The 24772-nt window shown below is 39.4% G+C and overlaps 1 protein-coding gene across 2 annotated transcripts in view; it reads left to right on the top strand.

The window, feature by feature from the left end:
* The window catches only part of RAB2A (RAB2A, member RAS oncogene family), an 82479-nt gene extending 59163 nt beyond the window's left edge, over positions 1-23316 (top strand). For both annotated transcript variants that reach the window (XM_057734494.1, XM_057734493.1), the window contains 2 exons: positions 16618-16686; positions 18821-23316. In XM_057734494.1, coding sequence (XP_057590477.1) covers positions 16618-16686; positions 18821-18916 — 165 coding nt within the window. In that variant the 3' untranslated portion in view covers positions 18917-23316. The remainder of the gene's footprint in view (positions 1-16617; positions 16687-18820) is intronic.
* Positions 23317-24772: the final 1456 nt, after the last annotated feature.

The raw sequence follows: 24772 nt of genomic DNA, 5'->3' as shown, positions 1-24772 counted from the left end.
AAATGTAAAATGTGGGACTTCCCTAGTGGTGCAGTGGTTAAATATCCGCCTGCCAATGCAGGGCACACGGGTTCAAGCCCTGGTCCAGGAAGATCCCACACGCAGTGGAGCAACTAAGCCTGTGCACCACAACTACTGAACCTGTGCTCTAGAGTCCTTGAGCCACAACTATTGAGCCTGCTTGCCACAAACCTAGAGCCCATGCTCCACAATGAGAAGCCCATGCACCACAAGAAAGAGTAGCCCCCACTCACTGTAACGAAGACCCAACTCAGCCAATAAGTAAGTAAATAATAAATAAATATATGCCGAGACCAGCTCGGCGACTCGAGGTGAGTGACGGGTGCCGCAAGCTTGAAGAAGACACAGACACAGACTGAAGAGAAAAGTGGGACCGGGGGCTCAAGATCTCGCGGATCAAGAGCCCTGCTGACTCATCCCAGGTTGCTTTTATTGAGTTCATGGGCTAACATTCTCAGGTTACACTCATAAACAATCAAAGGCCTCACATGACTGAGGCAATTATCTTTGTTTACTTCCTGGGTCCGAGTTGAGCAGGTGTGGATCTGAGCTGGGCCTGGAGAGCAAAACAGCCCTGGGGGCAGGAGACCTCTCTCAGATATTGGGGGTCTGTGCCCCACCCCTGTTGGCTCCTCTGCGACTGTGCCTGTCTTAGGTTGTTCCTCCCTTGAGGAATCTTACCCGTCTCTGGCTAACCAGTCATCCTCCAGGGCCAAACAGGGTGATATAAGGAAGGCTCTATGCACCACCCCTGTTGGCCCCTCTGCGGCTGTGCCTGTCTTAGGTTGTTCCTCCTCTGAGGAATCTTACCCGTCTTTGGCTAACCAGCCATCCTTCAGGACCAAACAGGGTGATATTAGTCTCCACGCCCCGCACCCTCAGCTCCTCCACTGCTCAAGCAGGACATTCTGAATCCCATCGCTCGGCCCACATACTTCAACATTTTCAAGGTTTCAGAAAGGTTCCCGAATGTCTTCCCACAAATATATATATATATTTTAATGTAAAATGTTTAGCTATTTATCTTTCATGGAAAAAAGGAGAAAATCTTCAGGTGCTGGCAGTAGGCGTGCTTGTCACTAAGAGCATGATCCATAAAAAGAAAAGTTGATACCTTAGTCTTTAGAAACTTTTGCTATATGAGTAAGCCTGGTAAGAGGCTGAAACGACAATCTACAGACTGGGAGAAAATATTTGCAAACCAGATATCCAACAAAGACCACTAGTATCTAGAATAAAGAACTCTTGAAACTCAATAGTAAAAAAACCAAACAGTCCAATTAGAAAATGAGCAAAAGACATAAGCAGACGTTTCATCAAAGAGGATATATAAATGCAAAGAAGCACTTGAAAAGATATTCGGCATCACTACCCATTAGAGAAATGCAAATTAAGACTTCCAGGAGATATTACTACACACTAAAATGAAAAATAGTGACAACACGAAATGCTGGCAAGCATGTGGAGAAACTCAGTCATTCATACATTGCTGGTGGGAATGTTTAAAGTGATAGCCACTCTGGAAAACAGTTTGGCACTTCCTTTAAAAACTGGATATGCAGCTATCATATGACCTAGCAATTGCAGTCTGGGCATTTATCCAAGAGAAGTGAAGACATGTTCACACAAAAACCCATACACAGATATTCATAGCAGCTTTATTCATAATAACCAAACACGGGAAACAACCCAGATGTCCTTCAAAGGGTGAATGGAATACTACTCAGCAGTAAAAAAAAAAAAAAAAAAAAAAAAAAGAACAAACTATTGTTACATGCAGCAAGCTGGGTGAATCTCCAAAAAATTATGCTTAATGAGTAAAGTCAGTCCCGAAAGGTTGCATGCTGTGTGATTCTATTTATATGACTTGGTTGAAATGACAAAATTAGAGAAATGGAGAACAGATTAGTCACTGCCAGTGTTAAGTCAGGGTGGAAGAGGAAGTGGTATGGTTATAAAAAGATTACATGAAGGATCCTTGAAAATGGTAAAGTTCTGTATCCCTTTTCATTATTTTGGTTGTAACAATGTAGTACATGTTTCCAAGCTACCACCATCCAGGGAAACTAGTAAAAGTCACACAGGATCTCTCTGTATTATCTTACATCTGCATGTGAGTCTGTAATTATCTCAGAAAGTTTGATCAGAACACAATAATAATAACCACATACAAGCAACTTAAAATAATTAAATTTAACCTGTTCTTTAAGGTTACAAAGGCAATTTAAAAAATAAAAATTAAGGATTAAGAAACCTCACGATTGTAATGAAATACTAACGTGGGAATATGGAATATAATTATGAAGGGTTAAGTGTTTTTTTTTAATTCATGAAGAACACAGGATTTCCTTTTCAAATTATTGTCATTATTTGTTAAGTATGGCTCTTTTGTGAGTCACATTTTTGCACAGAGCAAATTTTTATACAAAAACCAGTTCCCTCCAAACTAAATGTGTTAGGTTTAGCATTTGCCTAACAAATAATAGTTACTCTTGATATTTTTATTATGCGTGGACATCCTTCATACAATTTCTCAGAAGTAGCAGAAGATGACACTAATATTCATTTAAAAAAGAAGACAGCTGGGCTGTATGGAATAGAAGATACCTGGTTGGAAGATAATGATGAGTTGTACATTTAGCAAAGTAACTGAAGGAAAAACTCTAAAAAATGGGCTAGATATTAGATATTTTGCACTTTGATATATAAACTAGTATTAAAAAAAAAGTTCATTCATGACCTCTCTGTGTGTCAGACTATAAAACAATTAAGTACATCATTAAGTAAAGAGCCTTTGTATGACACTACACATTTATCCATTAGTTCATTTTTTTACATCCCCTGTATTAAAGCATTTTGGTAGCCTCACAGTAAGATTGATGGAGCTTCTATTTTAAATCAATCTAAACAGTGTCACCATTTTTTAAAGTAAACCCATATATGTGTCATCTGGCTTTAGAAGTTATCACCATTTTGACATTTTGATGATTGTATTTCATTATGTGCCCTGTTTTTTAAGAAAATTCCAAAAATATTTTACCTATAAATATTTCAGTAGCAGTAATTTTAAGAAGTATATCCACCATACTATTATTATACTTAACAAAGTTAGTAATTCCTTAATAATATCTGATATCAAGTCTGAATAGCATCCTTTTTTTTTTTTTTTTAATTTCATTCAGCAATTGATGTTAGCAAACAAGTACTTAGTTTCTCTCTTTGGGGTCAGGGGAGACTAACAAAATGTGTTCTTTCTGCTTTGAGAAGGGGAGGAAGGAGGACTGAGCCAGCATCTGTCAGATACCCGCCTTGTTACAGCACTCAGCACCAGCCCCTGCGGCAGGAGAGCCGAGGCCTCAGTGGGAAACTATTCAGCTCATAAAATTACAGTGTACACTCTCTGGGGTTTAAGCAAGACTTAGCCTGCTAGAATTAGGTCCAAAGAGGAATCATCGTGAAAACAAGTGATAAAAACATTAGTTTTACAGGGTCTGTAGATTCTTGATCAGTCAGTGACTTAGACTTGAGGTTGGAGGAAATAGTAATTCATTTTAGAGAAGTTTGTTCTAAGTGCTGTATTTTTTTTTTTTTTTCCTTCCTAAGGACTTGGAGTTCCCTAATTATGCCATCCTCCATGGCAGAGGTAGTTTAGCACAGTGGGTAGAATCTCTGGCTTATGGGCTCAGACAGGAATTTATCCTCAGCTTACTGCTTGAACTTGAGGACCCTCTGGGAGAGCTTATCATGTGAGGAGTTAAAAAAAGTCAGGCAGGTGTCCTGATGGTGCGTCCTGGTCAGCTAGTGAGAACAGTGGTTGGTATTTGGGCAACTCACAGAAGGTCAGTGTCCTCTTCTGTATAATCTTATCAGAATTACTGGATTCCTAGCCAGTTCTCGGCTCTCATGTGTAGGGAAGAAGCTAGGGAACTCCAGTATTAAAGAAAAAAACTTTCTTAAAAGCTATTTTTAGTATAAGTTATTTAAAGATAATTATGTTTAAAGATAGAATGATTTATACAAATGCCAGTGTCCTGATTATGCACCATCTGATGAGTTCTTTTTAGAAATTTAAAACTATATGATCATTCGTTAAGATTAAGTACATTGATGATTCCTTTCAGTTTAGAACTAGACCTGTTTCCTTTTCCTGTTGTGCTGTGGTCTACTTTTATATTTTAACTAAGGTCCAGTTACTTTAATGGAAGTCGAGACCATGAAGTTTAACTCTTGTATTTCCCTGTAAGCGATTGGACAATTTGCAGCATAAGATAATACCATTTTTCCAGCATTTGTTGTGTTGTTGCTGGAAATAGGTTTACTGTTAATCTGTGGATGTACTGATTTACTCAGCATGATGATTTCATCCATGAAGGATCTGTTGAGGGGAAGGGTCAGAGTGGTGTTAGAGTAAAATGCACAGGATTGCTCTCCACAAAAAAGAATGACCGCATCCAAAATGTCAGTAACATTGAGCTAAAATAATAGGCTGTAATTAAAATCAATGACGTGAAGCACCAACAACTTAGCGTAATACATGAATCCTCTGTATTCACACATTTTTAAATGTGATAGAAGAGTACACCCCAGAATTCATTTAGCAGTAGGTAGGATGGTGTATATTTTGACCTAAAAAAGCTTCTTTTCAATGACAACCTGGGGGAGAGAGTGAAAACTGGAAAGACCTGTTATGAAGGGCCCCATTTCTGTTTTTATGGACTGGCTCTACGGTGAGAATCCTCAGCTGTTTCAGCATCTTCCTGATGATGTTGACGCCTGGATCCAAGTTCATTATGTTTCTAAACCACACTGATGTGCTTCTCCTTTCCACTTCAGGCCTGCCCTGGCACCATCATGAAGCACTGTTCTACTTGTAATAAGTTCTACTTATACTGTCTCGGACTTCATAGTTTCCTTTAACTATAGCCTCTCACGTGCCAAATGTTTTGCTCTTACCTGAAGTTATGCTGCTGCTCTCCAACTGGGATCTTAAATAGAAAATGGCACCCAAGACTATACTTTCAATTTTTTTTTCAAATTATTTTCTAAAGAGCATAAAAATAAAATGATACCCTAGTCTGCCTAAATTAGGTACTTCCAGAGGTAAGAATTTCTCAGATAGGATCTACTGTTTAATAGATGAGTATCATTGTATATTTATAAAATCATGTATAAGATTAGAAAGCTCTCTCCACGTAAAACTTCTCTGTATTAGCCAACTATACTGTGGTACACATGTATTATATTTATTTGCTTCCAAACTAAATTATAATTTCCAAGTTCCAAGTTATAATAAGGGAATTCATCCCTTCTATGAAGTGGATTTAGTCAGTTTTATACAACTTGAGGTGGCTCCAAATATGCTGTTATCATTCATCCTTTTTGTTATTCACTGAGGAAACACACTTTTAAATGTCATAGAAGAGGTACACCCCAGAATTCATCTCCTGAATGTCAACAAAATTAAAAAGCCGAGTGCAACCAATATACTCTTGTCTATATGGTATTCTCATAGAAATAGGAGACCAGAGCTCATTCTTTACATTTTCAATTCCCATTACGGATTTTTAAACTTAATATTTGGATGCTATACACATATATTTGAGTGTATAGCATATGAGGGGAACCCATATATTCAGTTGTTTACCATTTATTCAAGTGACGTTCACACTGAATGTATAGAGCATTTATAGTGTCATCACATCTTATGTTAGGAAAATGAGGTTTAGGCTGTTTTACCTCTGGTTGACAAAAAAGAAAAAAGATTACTTTGAGCTCCACTTTACTAAAGATTTTGCTGATAAAGAAATAAGAATCCGCCACATGACCAGCAGTAAGTATTTTTAATATTAGTTTGACTTCCATTTTCAACTGAGACGTAAGGGTTATTGAGGACATCAAGACGTCATGCCTGCCTGGTAACTGCCCTGGCTTCCCATTGGCTACACGCCTCCTCGGCTGCCACCTCTGGCAGTTCATTCCAGAGCCACAGCTTTGTTTAGTGTCCTAGGCTGCAGGGTTCCAGGAAGATCTGACCTCTGCGGTCTGTCCTGTGACAAACTGAGGAGTTGGTGTGAAGATTATGAGATGCCCCTTCAGTCACTGGAATCTGGCTATCTTGTTTGCACACGTGTGCCGTCGGCATTTAGAAGAGTGTCCCGTAAGTGGAAGGTTTCTTTCACAAGTATTTTCAATGATTAAAACGTGTCAAGTCCCTGAAATAGTAATGTGGTTGCATATTCATGTGGCATGTCGTCAAAGTTCTTTCACATGTGTAGCCCCAGTTTCCACAGTGGACTCAAACCCAGGTGTCCCGGGTTCCCCATCCGTCCCCCTTCTGTCTGCCACGCAGTGGAGAAGAGCAGTACTGAAGGTCAGCCTACCCTGCTTTGAGGAGCGTGAATTAAAATGATCACTTCTTCATAGGGTTCCATGGTCAGACGAGCTTAGGAGGAGCTGGAGTCTACCCCCTTTCAGGAAACCAGAATTCACAGTAGTATATTAGTTTCTGAAAACCCACTGCTAAGAAACTTGCTGGCTTTTATTTAACCCAGAGGTTTCCAATTGAGATTAGCCACCCCACCCACCCCCACCCCTCGCAGTGGGATTGGGGTGGGGGGTGTGTCATATCCAAAGGATTGATGTCCTTGAGATTTGCCGATTCTCTTCATGGTGACGTAGAGGTTGCAGGGGGGTAAGCAGTAGAGACTACTTTTTTCTTAAGCTCAGAATATCTTGTAAAAATATTATTTTCCAAATCAGTTGTGTTTAGAACATTGCTTCTCAGACATTACTGTGCAATCACACCATCTAGGAATTCTGTTCAAATGCAGCTTCTGATTCAGTAGGTCTGGGGTGTGGCCTGAGAGTCTGCATTTGCACCTGGCTCTCAGGTTATGTCAGTGCCATGGTCTGGGCTCCCTCTGGTGCATGGAGAGGCTGGAAAGTCAGCTGGCTGTGAGCAAACGAGAGGGTCTGGCCAAGTGCTGTCCTTTCCCTGCTCCGCAGACATGATTTCTTAAGACCTTCTCGTCATCTTCATCTTCTTCTCTAACGATTCTTGGCTCTCAGCATATAATTACGTAAAAGCAAGTTTCAGCCATCTTAAAAATAAAAATCTATCAGTCCCTGTTCTCCCAGATGTGTTCTCTTCTAGCTTCTAGTATGATCTACCTCTATTTCCTCATTGTTTTTCACTCCTCAGTTGACAGTCTGACTTCCTCCATCATGGCCAAGGTCACCCTGGACTTCCTAGTTGCCTCACCTAACTTGCTTTTCTTACCTTGACCAGTCCCTGGGGAGGTATGTGATGCTTTTGACCACTGTTTGGTAAGCTTGCTTTTTTCTTACCTCCATGATATCGTATTCTTCTCTTTATTTGTGCTCTCTAGCCTTCCAGACTCCTTTACCATCTCTTTTTTCCATGTTGAAGTGTCACCTAAATCCGTGAATACCCTTCTTAGGCTGTGTGTCCAGCTGCACTTTGACCGCTGCTGCCTGGACAGCTCTGCATGAGTGGGTCTCAGACCCTCCTGTTTTATCACATTCGGGCTGAACCGATAGCTCATCTCTGCTGTAATCTGCAGATATTCACTCTCCCGTAGCCTAGAGGGACCCCTTTCTCTACCCCTTTACACTCATTTCTTCAGTTATTATGTGTTGCTTTCCACGTGGGCATTATTATTTCTGCCTATTAAATGTCTCTCCAAGTTGTCCTCTTCTGTGATGACTTCCTGTTTGGACTCCCTGTCTTCATTTTCCAGTTGTCTACACTGTTGCCTATAAGATCTTGCTAAAAATGAAAATTGCATGTCACTCTCCAGCTTTATTAAAACCCTACGGTGGTTCCTCACAGCTTCAGAGTTGAACTCCTTAGCTTGGAAGACAGGTCCCTTTATTTGCTTCTGATCCGCTTCCACAGAAATGTTCTCCACACTTGGAAAGCCCTCCTTCTGACCTGATCCTTCAAGGATATAGTCGAGTCTAATTCCTCCTCTTGGAATTCTGTGACACATGACACACCCTTCCTGCCCCTCCACCACCCTCCACCCCCCACCCAGTTAGCCCTTTTGTGCTCCTTCCTCTGCGTTTAGTCATTCCTGTGTCATCCTGGGCATGGGTGCATCTTTGCACTCTCACGACTCTGCCATGACTCTGTCATGACCCTTGTTTTTCACATTGGCTCAGCATAAGGACAGAATTCCTTGAAAACCTAGACTATCTTTTCATCTTGGTGTCCCCAACGCCTAGCACAGTGTCTCCCCCCCACGGTAGGTAGATGTTTGGATGGTTAAGTATTTACTTAATTACTTTAACCTTGCTCCTCTCCCTGCGTCGGATGCAGCTTATGCTTTGGTCCCACTTGTTAACTTGTAGGTGGAATTCTGTCCAAAACCTTCTTTGCCCTATGCGTTCTGAAACCTGTGAGATTTTTGAAAATGCAAGTGAATAGATTGGCTTCTCCTTTGATTGGGAGCTCCTTCCAGTAGCTGCCTGGGGTCTTTGTGGTTTGAAAGGGTTTTTTTTAGACCCAGGAATAACTGCAGCAAAGATTATGCCAGGCTAGGGAAAGTACCCCTTCCCAAAAGCTGCAGGTCAACTTTTTAAATGTGTCAAAATACTCCAGAAGTGATATATTTACTTCTATGATTCCTTCCTCGTTTTTCTCTGTGTATTTTCTCTCTAAATTAAAATTTCATTTTTTCAGAGTTGTACATTACCAAAACTTAAACGGTATTACATTCCCTCTAGGACCCAAAGGTGATTGTGGTGTGAATTAAACGTATTATTTGTCAATCGTCACTTTGTCAAATATTCTTCTCAATTTCTTAGCCATTTGATAGGTGATTTCTTCCCTGTATTCATCAATTTTACTAAAAATTAAGATTGGAAATTTATGTGAAATCAGAAAACTACACAGGCATCAAAAAATTTTGAGGCAAAAGTTTAGTGAATAAGAATATCTTAAGCTGTTGAAAAATCAGGGCTGGAAATTCCTGGCTTAGCTGCTAAAGTACTAAAGATATAACCAAGGTGATAGCTGAAAATAACAGCCAACTAACCTGAAGACAGATTGTAGCAACCTGCCAAGGGATCTAACCTGACGGGATCAGTGGATTTCTGAGTCGGTGGTAACACATGACGATAAGGCTTTAGTAACTAAGACCAGTTTCAAGGCACCTCGTTAGTACTTGTGTCCTGTCCTGGTACTTGGAGATCTACAGACAGAATTTGGGTTGAGGGGACATCTTCCTTGCCTTGGGCTGTGTGGTAAGTGGTGGAACAGGTGTTTTTGTAGAGCTGGAATGTGGCTGTAAACTGAAAGCTTTGTTACCCCTTAACCCTGTTCTCAGTGTCGTGGGTACCACAGGGCTTTTCCCTGGGAATCTGACCTGACCGTATCAGGCTTCCGGCATCCCTTGAGGGGAGCTTAGTGTAATAAATATTTACTCCTCCCTTCCAGGTTGGAAGGCTCCTCCGCCCTGCGATTGGCCATCACCCTGGGGAACTTGAGGGATGATCCAAACCAAACTAACTTTGAAAGTTACATCCAGTTTCTCTACTTCTTAAACCAGGGTAGCTAAACATTTCTGAAGAAAATCATGCTGTTACATGCGTGTCACACACATATTCACACAGCTATATAGATGGCCACCTACCAAGGCTTTCCCATCAGCATTAGAGTTCCATGTGTCTAAAATACCCATCAGCATTAGAGTTCCATGTGTCTAAAATAATCTCTTCATTCCCTCCTTGAAACCTGATTTTCTTCTTTTTAATTTATCTCAATTCACAGCATACCCTTCCTTCCATCTCAGTCACTTAAGCCAAAAGTGGAGTCACCCTTAAACACCTTACCATCCTTACCCTATTCTTTATACCAAGTCCTATCAATTTCCCCAAAGGAGATACTAAGTTTGATCTTTGCTTTCCATTCTGGTTACCACTGGTTTAATTTGTCAGGCCTTCATTTCTTACCTTGATTATTGTTCTAAACTCTTCACTGGCCTTCCTGTTGCCAACCTTGCCTCCCTATAATTCCTCCTCTAAACTACCGTCTGATTTTGTCCCCGGCCTGCTCCCTTTCTTTCAGGGTTCCTTGATGTCTGATGGGCCGCTTCTTTATCCTCCTCTCACATGGCTGCCTGTCCCCAGCTGCCAGTGTAACTGAGCTTAAAATCTGCCTCTCTGTCCAGAGTGGTCTTTCCTCCCCTTAATTTTCCAGATAAATGCATGGGAGCTTATTTACTCTGCAGGCCTTCATTCACAGGGCTTTCTCTCTTGACAGTTGGTTTTCCCAGCAGAAGCGGCCATGCCACGTTACCCTTCTAAACAACTGTTGTGGCAGTTTTCGTGCTGTGTGCCAGTTTTGGATTTCCATCTGTCCTGTACTGCCACATCCTTGAGGTCAAAGACATTCATGTACCTGAGTACGTATCTGAGTATGCTAGGTGCCTGGTACAGATCGGGTACTCAGTAAATGCTCGTTGAATGGAGGAACTAAATTACTAAGGAATTAAACATATCTGTGTGTTATAAGTAACACAGATATCTTGTACTTCCGAAAATAATTTTAGCAATCCAAAATAATTTTTAGCTAGCTAGGAGGTTTTTAAAGGATGTGTGAAGTGTGCTTTTTATGTTCAATTTGAATGGCAACATAAGCAAAATAAGTGAAAATTCCTTCGAGGTGTATAAAAGGTAAGTGATCCTAATAAAAAGAGGATAAATGTGGGCAGAATATTAATCCTGCTGATCCTGCTTCTGCTGCAGTTGTGCCTGCAAGTCATTTCTCCTTTGCAGCTCAGTGCTGTGTACAAAATGAGAGTTTGAAGACGCTGCGTGTGTAAACTGCCTCATCTTGAATTCTAGTCTGATGCTGTTTTCACAAGACTTTCCTATCTCTGCATAATATCTAAGTTTTATCTCAATACATTTTCTTCTTTAGGGCCTAGTATACCCATTATATATATATATAGGTTGCTGATTTACCTTTTGACACTTAGTTTTATTTACTCGGGATATTTTAATTCACTGAGGAGCTTGTTCACGTGTACCCGCCTCTCCTCTTGTCCCCATGGTGTTGCGCCCAGACGTACTCGTGGTGAGAGCTGATGTGTGCCGAGTTCTGCCTACGAGCTGAGCACTGTTCTCAGTGCTTTGCCTAAAGTCTGTGGAGTAGGAACCATTGTTGCCCTCATTTTCGAGAGGTTAAGCAGCAGGTCCAGAGCAACACACATGGTGAGAGGTGGCACTGGGCTTTGACCCTGACACCCTGGTTCAGAGACTCACCTTCGCCATTCTGCTGACAATCTTATAGGCACAGCATCAACCCCCAAAATTAATTTCCTCATTTTTATACATATTTTGAATTTCTTTTCAGAAATAACGAGAACCTGTGTAAATCACTTAGCATAGTGACTGACCCATAGTAAATAATACTTGGTAAATATTGGTTAGTATAAGCTTTGGCAAATGGACACATGTAATGTCCATAGCCTTGATTAGCAATGGAGAAGAAAATTAAACGGCATTCTAGTTCAGTGTTTCCCAGTTTTCAGAGAGAACCAAAGAGTCAATTATATAACAGGGTACCTTGCTGTTTAGATCTATTCAAGATGTTTAAATAAATAAGGTACTTCAGTTTATTTTGAATTCTTACCTGACAGATGCTGTAACTTTTATCTTGCCACCAGGTGGCAGCATGTTACACAAGGAAATTTAATTGTTATTCTGTTGTAGACTTTGTGTTTTGCCTTAAAAACTGTTAAACGATAATAAAAACAAAATATTATTCCGTGTTCCCCTTTGTCTGTTTTCCTTCTTGCTGGCTGTGAAGGCCCTGAGAGCACACTGTCCACAGCCTGCAGCTAGATCTGCCTCAGCCCTTCCCTGCACACGCTCTCCCTCTGTTAGTCAGTGCAGAGAGTTTACTTTTCCTGCATCTGCAACAGAAATGTAAGCCCTCATGCTTAGATTCTCCCAAGTAAATTGTCTTAGTTCAGCAGCAGTAGCAACTACATCGTCCTCTTCCCTGGACCTTCCATGGTACCCAGGGAAGTACCAGATCTGTGGGAACAATTAAATAGTAGGTGCCCTTGGGTAACGGCCAGGTGATAGGTAAGGTACACCTTTTTAGTTCTTTGTGGTTATGTTTAAACATATGCTGTAGAAGTCCCTGAAAACTTACTTAAGTTTAGGTATTATCAGAGTCATTCAGATAACTACTGCCAAGGGTTGAAAGATTAGTGTCTGAGGTGGAAGGCAATTAATGGCTAATGAAGGTAAGGGACTGGACATGGCAATTAATCAGAGTAGGGCAGAGCGGGGAGCTAATGGGAAAACGGAGAGAGAGAGAGGCTTCAGATACTGGCATGGGGCGCTGCATGGGAAGGCCAAAGGCTTGCCAAGTTAAGTTGGCTGCAAGGAAATCTGTTTATACTTTTTAATCATGGATCTGCCTAGATTGTTTCACAGGGCTAATGAAATCCTTTCACATCAGTTTCTCAGAAAATATTTTTTTCTGTTCTATAACCTGTTTACTAATATTCAGATTTGACCATATTTGAAACATGGAGTACACAGGAATACATTTGTAATTCTGACTTATGTGTCACAAAACCTGTAGTGATCTTTAGGATTTCTTGTTTTTAAAGTATTATGTTAATTAACCAGTGCTAAAAATTTTCTAGAGTTATGCCATCGTCTTGCTTCATCTTTCTGATAGTAGGGAAATGACTATTCCAGATAAGTTAATTGTTACAAAATCTTTCCTTGGTAAACATCAAAACTTGTAAGAGTAATGAAGGTATTTCAAAACTCACTTTGTATTACATTAAACAGCACACCCTGAGCTTCTCTCTCCTTGATGACTTGGGCCGTCTTGTCCAACATGTGCCCTTTTAGGTGAGAAGCTGTGAGCCGTGTGCAGGTTCCCCAAAACTGCACACGCACATCCCCGCTGGCCACTCATAGACATACACTCTCTGTCTTTGCCTTTCTCCTTCCCCCTTCTTTTCATAATTTGCTTCTGTAGCCTGGGGAATAGAAAAAGTAAAACTAGTTAAAATTATGTCTAAAATTGGAAGGAATTTCAATTTAAGACTGTCCTATTAAAGCATGAGGTTTAGGGAATTCCCTGGTGGTCCAGTGGTTAGGGCTCAGTGCTCACTGCCGGGACCCCAGGTTCAATCCCTGGTCAGGGAACTAAGATCCTGCAAGCTGCGAGGCATGACCAAAAACAAACAAGAAAAAGAAAGGCATGAGCTTTAGTATAAAGGCTTTGTGATATCTATGAGGGTGAGTCAAAAATTATCTGTACTCTGGCTGTAGAATTTACAGAAGTTTTAATATAACCGGAGTGTGGATGATTTTTGACTCACCCTCGTATTTAGTTAACTTATTGTTGCTAATTTTTTCTTTTTTTTTTTCTGTGTTCTAGAGGTGTTTCAGATTGTTACATCTCTTCCTTGAAAAATATATGTGGAGATTGATTTTTAGTGACTGGAGTGAAATGAGCAATGAAAGAACATTCTAGCCAGTTATTGTAACAGATGTGTATCTCTTGTCTTTTTGGGTTTTTGAAATACTTTGCAGCTTTAGTGGACAGTTATTGTCTGTGACACCCCAGGCTCTCATCTCAGACATTTTATTTGATCTCTACTAAGCCTTAACAGTAATTGGTTACTGTTCATTATGTTTGGGAACTCAGCAGTTTCAGTCCACAGCCACATACTTTTAAAAGAGGTGTACTGATGTCTGCATTTGTCACATTGGTTTTAAACTCTAAGGCCTCATTAAAATTGATCATTAGTTTAATATATATTAAATATTAATTTTTTGCTATGATGTAAATATAACAGTCCATTTATATAGTATCCTCTCTAAAATGTGCTCAGAGAAGTGGAAAATATCTTATTTCAGTGTCTTTATATAATCAGAGAGTTGGATGACAAGTAAATGTAGCATTGTCCAAAGGGTATTTCATTGAGATGATAGGAACTAGAAAAGAAAAGATAACCATTTGTTATATTTAATTATAGTGGAGTTAATTGCATGTTTTTCAAATATGAAATGCATCTTACGTCCATTGGGTACAACTATTCTTAAAGGTGCCTAATAAAGTATTGTTTAGGTAATGAAATTAGTGACGTGGAAATTTTAGCATAAATAAAAATATAGCTTTCTTAGGCCGGTTTTTAAAGTGATTCATCAACAGATTAGCAAAAAGTCAATTTATTTACATCTATCAGCACATGTAACAATGACTTTTATAATATAAATGCTTGTTTATATGGAGTTATGACTCATTTATGGGACCCTGTAGTTCTGTCCAATGTTCTAGTGAAATGTACACATGTGGGTGCCCCTAGAAGGAATTCCAACCCTGTGAATTTATAAATTGGTTGACTTCAGTATTTAATTAGCTTGGCCATCACTGTAATTGACATGTTATTGGAAATAGAGTTAAGTTTTTCCTTACTTATAAGGATAACCTCAATTTTAAGGAATGTGAATCAATTCATAGTTGGCTGAAAGCCAATTTCTCCTTCAGTTTAACTTGAGCACATGCATGAAAAGCGCACTGGCTTCCTAAGTGCCTTGTGAATCTGCAGTGATTAATTCTTCTCATTATTTTGCTGCAAGTTCTCGTGACCCTCTCTGATGATTCGATCAGCCACTTAAGAGTCGATGCATATTCATACCTCTGTGCCCCTGCCGCGGTTGCTCACGTCCCCTGCGCTGACTGGTGTGTTCTTGGTGCAGTAATTGAGCTGCAGTAGATTGATTACTCGCGGGAGCTGTAAGGCCTTTAAAGGTGAAAACATATCAGTCCTGTTAATTAGGAAACAAAAGCTCTGGTGGCAAGTTCAGCAGTCACATGTTTCCAGTGTAGAAAAGATGAAAGATATGCTCTATTCCTCTCCATGAACCTGTTTACTTTTTAAATTTTAAGTTAAGTCTGTATCAGTAGTAGTGGAGAACAGCCTTCTTTTACAAATTTTCATAGAATGCTAAGTGAATGTAATATTAATACCATTATCTCTCATAAATGATAGTTTAGAACCTGAGTTTGTATACACCTTCTGTAGCTTTGGCAATAATGTGTAAAATATCTTAATATCTTACATAAACATAGACTGCTTATGGATTAATGTTGGTATTTAGAGGTTTAATTTGGCTACAGTGTTCTAATGCTCATTTTTTGTCATTTAGTAGTAGTACGCTACATGGGAAAAGGGTGAAACTTTATTCAGTATGGCAGAGGAGTTGAGCCGCCTTGATCTCTGTAGCATAAGCATCCTTTGGTTCTTTCCCCCCTAAACTGTGTGTTTAAGTAATACATTGTCTGGGGAAGGGAATCCTGTGTGGAACAATGGCCTCTAGAAATAAGCTAGTTTCAACATGGATGTCTGTGCAGCTTATCTAGTTGATTTTTTTTTTTTCATGTGTGCTCTTCTTATGTTCCCGCCTTCCCCTTCCCCAGTCATGAATTTTTTCTTTTGAGATATAATTCACATACCATAAAATTCACCCTTTTTTAAAGGGTACAATTCCGTGGGTTTATAGTATATTCACAAATTTGTGTGACCATCTCCACTGTCTTCCAGAACATTTTCATCATTTTCCATTCCTCCCTTCCCCTAACCCCTGGCAACCAGTAATTATTTTCGCTCTGTGGATTGACCTCTTCCGGACATTTCATATACATGGAATTGTACTGCATGTGGTCTTTCATATCTAGTTTAGTTCACTAAAGGGTTCATCCACATTGTTGCATGAATCAGTACTTCATTTTTTTATGGCTGAATAATACCCCATTGTATGGTCATACCTCATTTTGGTTTTCATCCTTCAGTTGGTGGACATTTGTGTTGTTTCCACTTTTGAGCTGTCACTGCTAATAGTGTTAGTTCCTTCACATCCTTGTCTTGTTCTTGATCTTAGGGGGACGTCTCTGAGACTTCACTGCTGGGTATAATATTGGCTGTGGGTTTTCTTAGATGCTGTTTATCAGGTTGAGGAAGTTCTGTTTCTTTTCTTTTTCTTTTTTTAATAAATTTATGTGTTGGCTGCGTTAGGTCTTTGTTGCTGCACACGGGCTTCCTCTAGTTGCTGTGAGCGGGGCTACTCTGTGGTGCGAGGGCTCATTGTAGTGGCTTCTCTCGTTGTGGAGCACAGGCTCTAGGCACGTGGGCTTCAGTAGTTGTGGCTCATGGGCTCTAGGGCACAGGCTCAAGAGTTGTGGCGCACGGGCTTAGTTGCTGTGCGGCATGTGGAATCTTCCCAGAGCAGGGCTCAAACCCATGTCCCCTGCATTGGCCGGTGGATTCTTAACCACTGCGCCACCTAGGAAGTCCCTCTATTTCTAGTTTGTTGAATGCTTTTATTGTGAAAAAGTGTTTTTTGGCACAGACTATTTTTGTATCTATTAAAATGATCATGTGGTTTTTGTCCTTTATTCTGTTAATATGGTGTGTTCCATTGGTTGCTTTTCTTACGCTGAGCATTGTGATATTTTATACAGCTTTTTACATAATGTTCTTTTACTGTGTGGTTTTAAATAATTTGAACCAACTTCTCTACCTTATATTTCAGGCATTTATTAATACAGCAAAAGAAATTTATGAAAAAATCCAAGAAGGCGTCTTTGACATTAATAACGAGGTATATACCTAGAAATATTATCGGCTAATAACTAATTTAGAATTAAATTTTAATTACTTGGATTCAAGATTTTATATTTTTAAAAATTCCTAAAATGGATCTATGATGTTAGTTAACACATTATAGTCATCTAATTGAAAACTTGTTGTATGTTATATAATAGCTAAATGTTTATGTTCTAGTAAAGCATCACTTTATCTATGAAAACAGATTAAAGTAAGTGACCCTATGCATTTATTGCAAGCAATGCAAAGTAATATAAATCCTCTAAAGAGAGAAGAAAATCCACTTTTCATCGATACATCCATATGGTGTCATCTGCTTTGGGGAATAATTTTCTGGTGTGTAAATGCATGTGCGACGTTACTAGTGCAAGATGCTCTCTCTGTTGTCTGGTGCGGAGGAGAGACATGCCCAATTTGGAAGTTACTCCCAGTTCAGCATAGCATGTTTTCAGGAGACCCAGTTAATATATATAATTGGCAGTTGGCACTAGTTCTGTTTGTTTTTGTGGGTTTCTTTTCTTTTTTTTTTTTTTTTGTTAAATTATTTTGAGCCAGTTTTGATCAACATGATTAGGATAAAATGTAACTTTGAAGCACATAATTCAGAGTGTTTACCAAAGGCCATCATTTTGACCTGAATCCCCACTAGGCATTTATCCTTATTTATTTCAGAATTTTTATGTGGATAGAGCATACTTTTACATAAATGTTCTTGCCATTCTATATTAAGACTTCTTGCTTCCAAGAGAAAAACCCTATTCCTCCCCCAGGCACAGTGAGGAAGGCACTGTGTTAGGGCGACATTGTGTGTCTCTTGGCCTGTGCAAGAGAGCCTTTTTATTATCTGCCTCAAAATTCTTTGCTAAAACAAATAACAGTTTGCCTCAGCTTCCCCAAAAGTACTTGATTTCCCAGTTTCTTTTCATCTGTAGTGATAAAGTTTCCAGCCTCTATCTTCCAGGCTTATATGGCAGTAGATCTTGAGTTAATTTAAAGGCGACACCATTCAGAGACTAATGCCATATAAATTGAACAGTAATTGGGCCTCTATGTAAAAGGGCACGTTCATTGTCTCTGTCTGGTCTCATATAGTAGCTGACTGCTTTACTGTGCCTGGTGCGGCTGTGATTGTAATGTGCTGTCAGGAGCCAACAGGCCGTGCGATTTATTTGGCCTAATGCCAAGTCTGACTCCTTGATTCCTCAAGAAGTTGCTACCAGCCCAGAGGGGGCAAAACCAATGAGCCATAGGGCATGCTTTTTATTAAAGAGGAGTCAAAAGAGCGAAAAGAAACCACATCAGCCACTGTCAATACTGAGCTAGTGCCAGAAACCCCAAGGCGACTACTGCTGTGGAACAACTGCCAAGCACTATAAATCCGAGATTTACTGTGACGTAAAGTTTCCTTAAGAGCTTAATTTCTGAAGCTACTGTATTACTTTTCTCAGAGTGTTGTATTTTTAGGTAAAATCCACTTGAGGGAGTGAGGGTTAAGACATAAGTGTGAGTTTGATGAATGAAAGAACCACTCTGTGTGTGGGTTCTTGGCAAGCTGCCATGTCTTTGGGGATCATAGAAATTATTGATGACACAGAACACTCGTATGCCCGTAGCCTGTACAGCTGATTCAACATGGAGCAGACGCGGTCTAGAGGAAAGCTGGTGCGCTGTGTGAGAGCAGCACAGGCTTTTCGTGTTTTCCTCCTTTAAAGATTACTTTTTAAACAGTCTCTCCATTGTGAGAATTCCCTTCACAGCACCACTCCAGTTTCTGTTCACCTAGTACCTGGTGTGAAAAGGAATTGTTTTCAGGAATATTCCATAGTATTATTTTAGAAGGAAGGAACATCCCCTAAGAGATATTGTTTTAATTGTTGTAAAAATCTGCTTAACATATATATAGACACATATATGCATGTATATTTTTACATATATATCTGTATATATACACACATGTACATATATATATCTGTGTGTGTGTATATATATATATACAGATATATGTGGTTTTTTTTTTTTAGTTGTTTGGTAAAATTGCTCCATTAAGAAACCAAAGGATTTCTGAAATTTAAACTATATGTCTGGTTTGGATCCAGTTACATTTATTATCCTTTTCTCTTTCATTTCAGGCAAATGGCATTAAAATTGGTCCTCAGCATGCTGCTACTAATGCCACACACGCAGGCAGTCAGGGAGGACAGCAGGCCGGGGGAGGCTGCTGTTGAGTCTGTTTTTACTGTCTCGCTGCCCAGAAGGGGCGACTCACCTATTCTTTCACCCTCTCCTCCTGCTCAGCTGAGACATGAAACTATTCGAAATGGCTTTATGTCACAGAAGACTTTAATCCTTCAAATTCTTGTATAACTTTGAATAAATGGTTAATGTTCACTTAAAAAGACAGATTTTGGAGATTGTATTCATATCTATTTGCATTTGATTTCTAGGTCAATTGATGTGATTATTTTTGTTAAATGTTGTCTTGTGCCCTTACCTACAAACTGAATTGTATTAAACACTACAAAGTCATCTTGAGTATTTTAAATCAGTTTGTGTAGTTAGGTTTCCCCACACCTGTGGTTACCTAATGTTTAATATTATAGAACTGTCCTCAAAAGTTTGTCAATTTTCAAGGCTATAAGGAAAACAGAAGGACTCTTTTAATTCTGTATTTATCATTTACTTTCTGTATATATAGTTTAATAACCTGCTTGGGTGTAATTTGCCAAGCTTGAATTCTTTAATGCATTTGCATAAATTCTATACTGTTTAGAGCTTAAAGCTACAGAAGCATCATTAGGAATTGCTTGGACACTGAATTTTAAACTTTTTGACATTGTTAACAAGCATGTTCATCTTTTCTCGTCACTAGTCCAAGAGAAATATGCTTAATGTACATTACTAAAGGCTATGTACGTGTTAACCTGTTTTCATGCCAAAAGTTTGCTGTTTGTCCACAGTTTCTTTAAGACCTCTTCAGAAAAGGATTTGTTTGCCTTAATGCATACTGCTGGATAAAAACACAGTATAATGCGTGAGGTGGGCGGAAGCAAGAACTCCCGCCACCTGAGCGACTCCAGGAGGAGTGAATGTCCGTGTAGGTGGCATATTATGAGGACTTTAATCTTTCCTGAAACACAATAATGTTTTCTTTTTTCTTTTATTCACATGATTTCTAAGTATATTTTTCATGCAGGACAGTTTTTCAACCTTGATGTACAGTGACTGTGTAAAATTTTTCTTTCGGTGGCAACCTATAATCTTTAAAATATGGTAAGCATCTTGTCTGTTCTGAAAGGATGTGACAATAAACCTACCAGATGGAAAATCCTGTTAAAAGTAGAAAAGCTTTAGTAATTTGCTCAGTGTGGTGGTTTTATCCTTCTTTTTCTTTTTCTCCCTTGGTCTATAATGAAATTGTTATAGCAGTGCAAAATAAAATGCTACGTATAAAAGTGTTCTTTTTTTTATTATGACATCATTTTTTTTTTAAGAATGTAATTTTTTAGTCCATCCACAGCTTTTACATATATTAAAGCATATTTTTTAAAAGGGTCAGAATGTTTAATAATACCCTTTTTAAAAATTTTGCTAGGATGTGATAAAAATCTTTTTATAGTATTGAAACTGTTTTTGTTATTGGTGGTACAAGCAAGTATTTTAAGTCTGAAACTAACTGCTTTCAATCCACTCACCGACTTTAGCTTTCTGCTGGTCTTTCCTGAAGACTCAGCAGTGCTCTGTCAAAGCTTTGACGTTACTCTTGTGGGACATCACCCAGTGCTTAGTTTTTTGTTTTAACTGGTTCCTAGAGTGCAGAGGGAAAGGTGAGGAGAAGTCGAGTTTCTTGATTATTTTTATTATAAACTTTTTTTTCCTTAAAGTGGTCTTATCAAATTCACTAATCTTACCATTACTCTCCTTAGTGGTGAGTAGGACAAGTTGGGACTTGTTCTGCTTTGTACCGGGAGGAAGATGATTATGTGGCAACTGTTGATTTTAAACGGCTGTTAATTTTTCCAAAAACTTAATGTGTTTCTTTTCCATGTTGTCTCCTCTAATTTTTCTGTAAATCGAGTATAAGAAGAGAAAGTAATGGTAAAAAACAAACAACAAAGCACATGTATTTTAATACCCTAAGGAGAGCTGCAGCCCTCAGACACACCCATGCACAGCAGCCTGAACCTGCCCCCGGCCTGGGCAGCAGGGCCAGAAGAGGGCTGCTCCATAGTTATCACCACTTTCTCTACAAATCCCACCTGCCGTTAAGGAACATATGTGATGAATCCTTTACGGCAGTCAAAGCAGTGTCACTGTCTGGTTTCTACTCTGTGCTGTCTTATTATCCTTAATCACAAATAATGAAATAGTGGCATCTGGAACCGAACCTTTAATATTGGAATTAAGTCTTTAAATGATTTTTGATCAATTTTGGTAGCACCTATGGACATGTTTTAAGAGCTAGAAAATTAGTCACTAAAAAAAAATAAATACAACTTTTAATGTCTCAATGTAACATTCCAAAGTTGTAATTTTCATACAGACAATGTTATAATTTGCCTCTGGTGTAACAAAACTGGATTAAGACCAAATTTTTGAAAGAGTAGTGTATAATTAGGTATACAAGTCAAACAATATATGAGAGCAAGACTGTATCTTCATACACAATTTGTTTTTAATTTTTTATTGAAGTACAGTTGATTTATAGTCTTGTGTTAGTTTCAGATGTACAGCAAAGTGTTTTGGTTATACATATATATGTATACATCTATATTCTTTTTAAATTCTTTTCCATTATAGGCTATGTGTTTAACTTTAAAATAGCCTGCTAACAGGAAAACAGTCCCTATTTATTTTCTAATCGAGAGTAGGAATGTATATGATACCAGAATGTGTCTGATTACTCAAAAAATTATGTATGTTTGGCTTTGGAATACATTAAACACTTATCCCCTCATAGGTAGTGAAGCCCCGTCTAAGCTCAGTACTGAGGTTGGCAGCACAGGGTTTGACTGTGAGCTAAAAATTAATACAAAAAGAAAACCATAATGCAAAAAGATAGCCCTGTTTGAGCATAAGTAATTGATATTACAAATAAATGAACATATCTACCTGTGTTTCTTAAAGAGTTCATATGTGCTTCAGTGTTGAAATGAGAATAGAACCTAACCCTGTAAGTAGAGTGTCTCGTGTTGTATTGGTATATACTGGACAACAGTACTTAGTTGGTTGAAGTCATGATGGGGAAACTTTAAGGTGCCAGTGTATAGATTCAGTATTCATTAGCTTTAGAAAATCATCAGGCCAGCTCTTAAAAACTGAAGGACAAAGGACCAGAAACCTGATAGGAAACATGGAAAAAGACAGTTCACAAAATAAAAGATATAAAAGTGTTCCTAAAAATATGTTTTTAAACTCAAACAGAAATGCAAATTAAAACTGAGATACCATTTGTCACCTGTGAGAGTGGAAGAAGTTTAATACAAGTATGACAACACATTCTGTTGGTGAAATGTCTCATACGTTGCTGGTGGAAGTGCAGACTAATACTCCCTTTCTGGAGAGGAACTTGGCAATACCTAACAGAACCAGGAGATACTTACCTGTTGACCCAGCCTTCCCACTTCCAGGAAAATACTCTGGTGATACCCTCCAACAATGCAAAAGCACAGATGCACAAGGTTGCGCATTGCAGCATTGGCTGTAATTGCAAAATAATTGAAAACAGCCTGTACATAGGAGAGTGATTGAGTAAACTGGTACATCACATGATATAGTCCTACACAAGTGTAAAAAGTATGTGGAAGAGCTCTGCGTACTGATGTCATGATTTCCAGGATATATTGTTAAATGAGAAAAGCAAAATGTAAGCGCAAGAAGAATAAACTGGAAACTGATGATACTGGTTCCCTACAGAGAGTGGGTGAGTACGGAGTGGAAAGTAAGGAGGATATTTGGGCCGAGTAGCACCTTTCAATATACATTTTCGTTTAACTCTGATTCAAAACTGTAGTGAGTAATGTTTCACACACTCTGAAAATAATTAAAATCAACCATGATGTGACAGGAACTCAAAGTGAAGTAAAAACTAATGATTGAACCTACCTGTATTAAAGAGTGACATTCCACATTGCACAGTTCTGTGGAATTCTTGCCCAAAATGTATAACTTCAGCCTAGTCACTGGGAAAGCTCAGACCAACCCAAACTGAGGAAAGTCCTACAGAGTAAGTGGCCAGTACTCTTCAAAAATATCAAAGTTGTGAAAGATAAAGAATCAGGAACAGTCACAGATTGGAAGAGACAGATGTGACAACTGAATAAAGTGTGCGTGCTGGATGGGTCCTGGAGGGGGTTTTGATGAGGGAGGGGCACACGGGGGGCTTCTCTGGTGTATGTTCTGTTTCTTGGCTGTAGTGGGGGTTATATGGATACTTGCTTTATAATTCTTTAAACTGTGCCTGTGTGTTGTATTCACTTTCTTGTAAATAAGATTTTGTCTCCATCAAACAAAAATGCTGCCTTATGAATTGCCCTCAAAACTATGTGAAGTTTGCCCTGTCCCCTTTTTAGGGGTTGACTTGTGCTACACGCCCCCCCCACCCCAAATACATATGCTGAAGTCCTAACCCCTGGTACCTCAAAATTTGTCTTTATTTAGAAATAGGATGCTGCAGATGTAATGAGTTAAGATGAAGTCATACTGGAGCAGGGCTGGTGTCCTTATCAGAAGACGGACGCGTGAGAACACACAGGGAGAAGGCTGTGTGGACAAGCCAGCCTCAAACCCAGGAGCCCCCAATGGCCAGCAAACCAGCAGCAGCTAGGCTGAGTCCCCCACGGGTTTCAGAGGGATTACACCCATGCGGACCTCAGAACTGTGAAAGAATAAACTGCGCCTGTTTCAAGTCACCCAGTCAGTGGCCTGGGTGTTACGGCCACCCTAGGAAATTAATACATCCCTTATATATCCTATGAATGAGGACATTTTTGATAGGTTGTGTCCCTTCAGTGAAAGGTTGTGTTGAAGCCGTGGGTTTATGGGAGGATAACAGCTGCTTCACTGTGTGGCACATGTAAAAATCATCCTGAGAGAAGGCAAGTTAATCTCTAAGAGTATTATTTTTACATCTTCCTGCTTCAGAATAATTTTACACATCCAGATGCTATTTCAGAGTATGAAACATTTGTACAAAAATCATTAACACAACACAGGACTTTCCTTATATGACGTTCAAGATACCATTTTTAATATTATTTAAATCCAGAATTCAGCTTAAAATTGAAGCCGGTGTCAAGTGTGTACAAGCGGGACCTCATGATGACTACGATGCTGATAGTGGAAGTGGAGGGAGATAAAACACAAGCTCAGCAATGACATCCTTCCTGTCGTGAAAGCAAGCAAGGAAGAACCAATTAAAAAGTGGGTGCAAGCTGACCAAGAGAGGTTGTGTTTTGAGTTTGAGATCCTGAAATCACTTTTTATCATTTGAATATTGCTAACAAGGTACAGAGCATCAAGAACAAGAGTGAGGGCAACTAGCTGGAGGGAGAGAGAGTCCCCAGGGAGAAGGCCACTGCGCCTACATTTGACAGTTAATTTTGCATTAAGATTGCCACATTCCAGTCCCCAAGAGCCACTGCACAGAATTCACGTTTACAAGAACGTGGGCTGGCCACAGTCGGCCCCCGGCTGTGTCTTTTCACGCGCGCCTGTGCGTGAGTTGGGAGCGGCCAGGACGAGTACCCATGCTTCGTTTCGTACCTTTCCCTCAAGCAGGTGCTGATTTATGTTAAAGCACTGAAGTTCAGCATCCTCTCTGCGATTAGAGTTATGAAAGCATTTGCTAAGGACTGTAGTTGTAGGTGGTGCTGTCAGGGGCTGTGGCCACAAAGCTATCTGTTCCTGGGACCTGTCCGATGGAAATTTACCATCTCCAAAGACCGTGATTTATTCCATGGGATCAGCCATTACATGATGGGTGAAGCATTTATGCAACTCATGGGCCTTTTAAGGGTGAAAAGCAAAGATTATTATACAATGTTGTGTTAGTTTGCTAGGGCTGCCATAACAAAGTGTTGTAC

This window comes from Hippopotamus amphibius, chromosome 5 (assembly GCF_030028045.1).
Source record: "Hippopotamus amphibius kiboko isolate mHipAmp2 chromosome 5, mHipAmp2.hap2, whole genome shotgun sequence".
Lineage (NCBI taxonomy): Eukaryota > Metazoa > Chordata > Mammalia > Artiodactyla > Hippopotamidae > Hippopotamus > Hippopotamus amphibius.
Note: the sequence above shows the minus strand (reverse complement) of the source record. Positions and strands in the feature narration are given on the sequence as shown.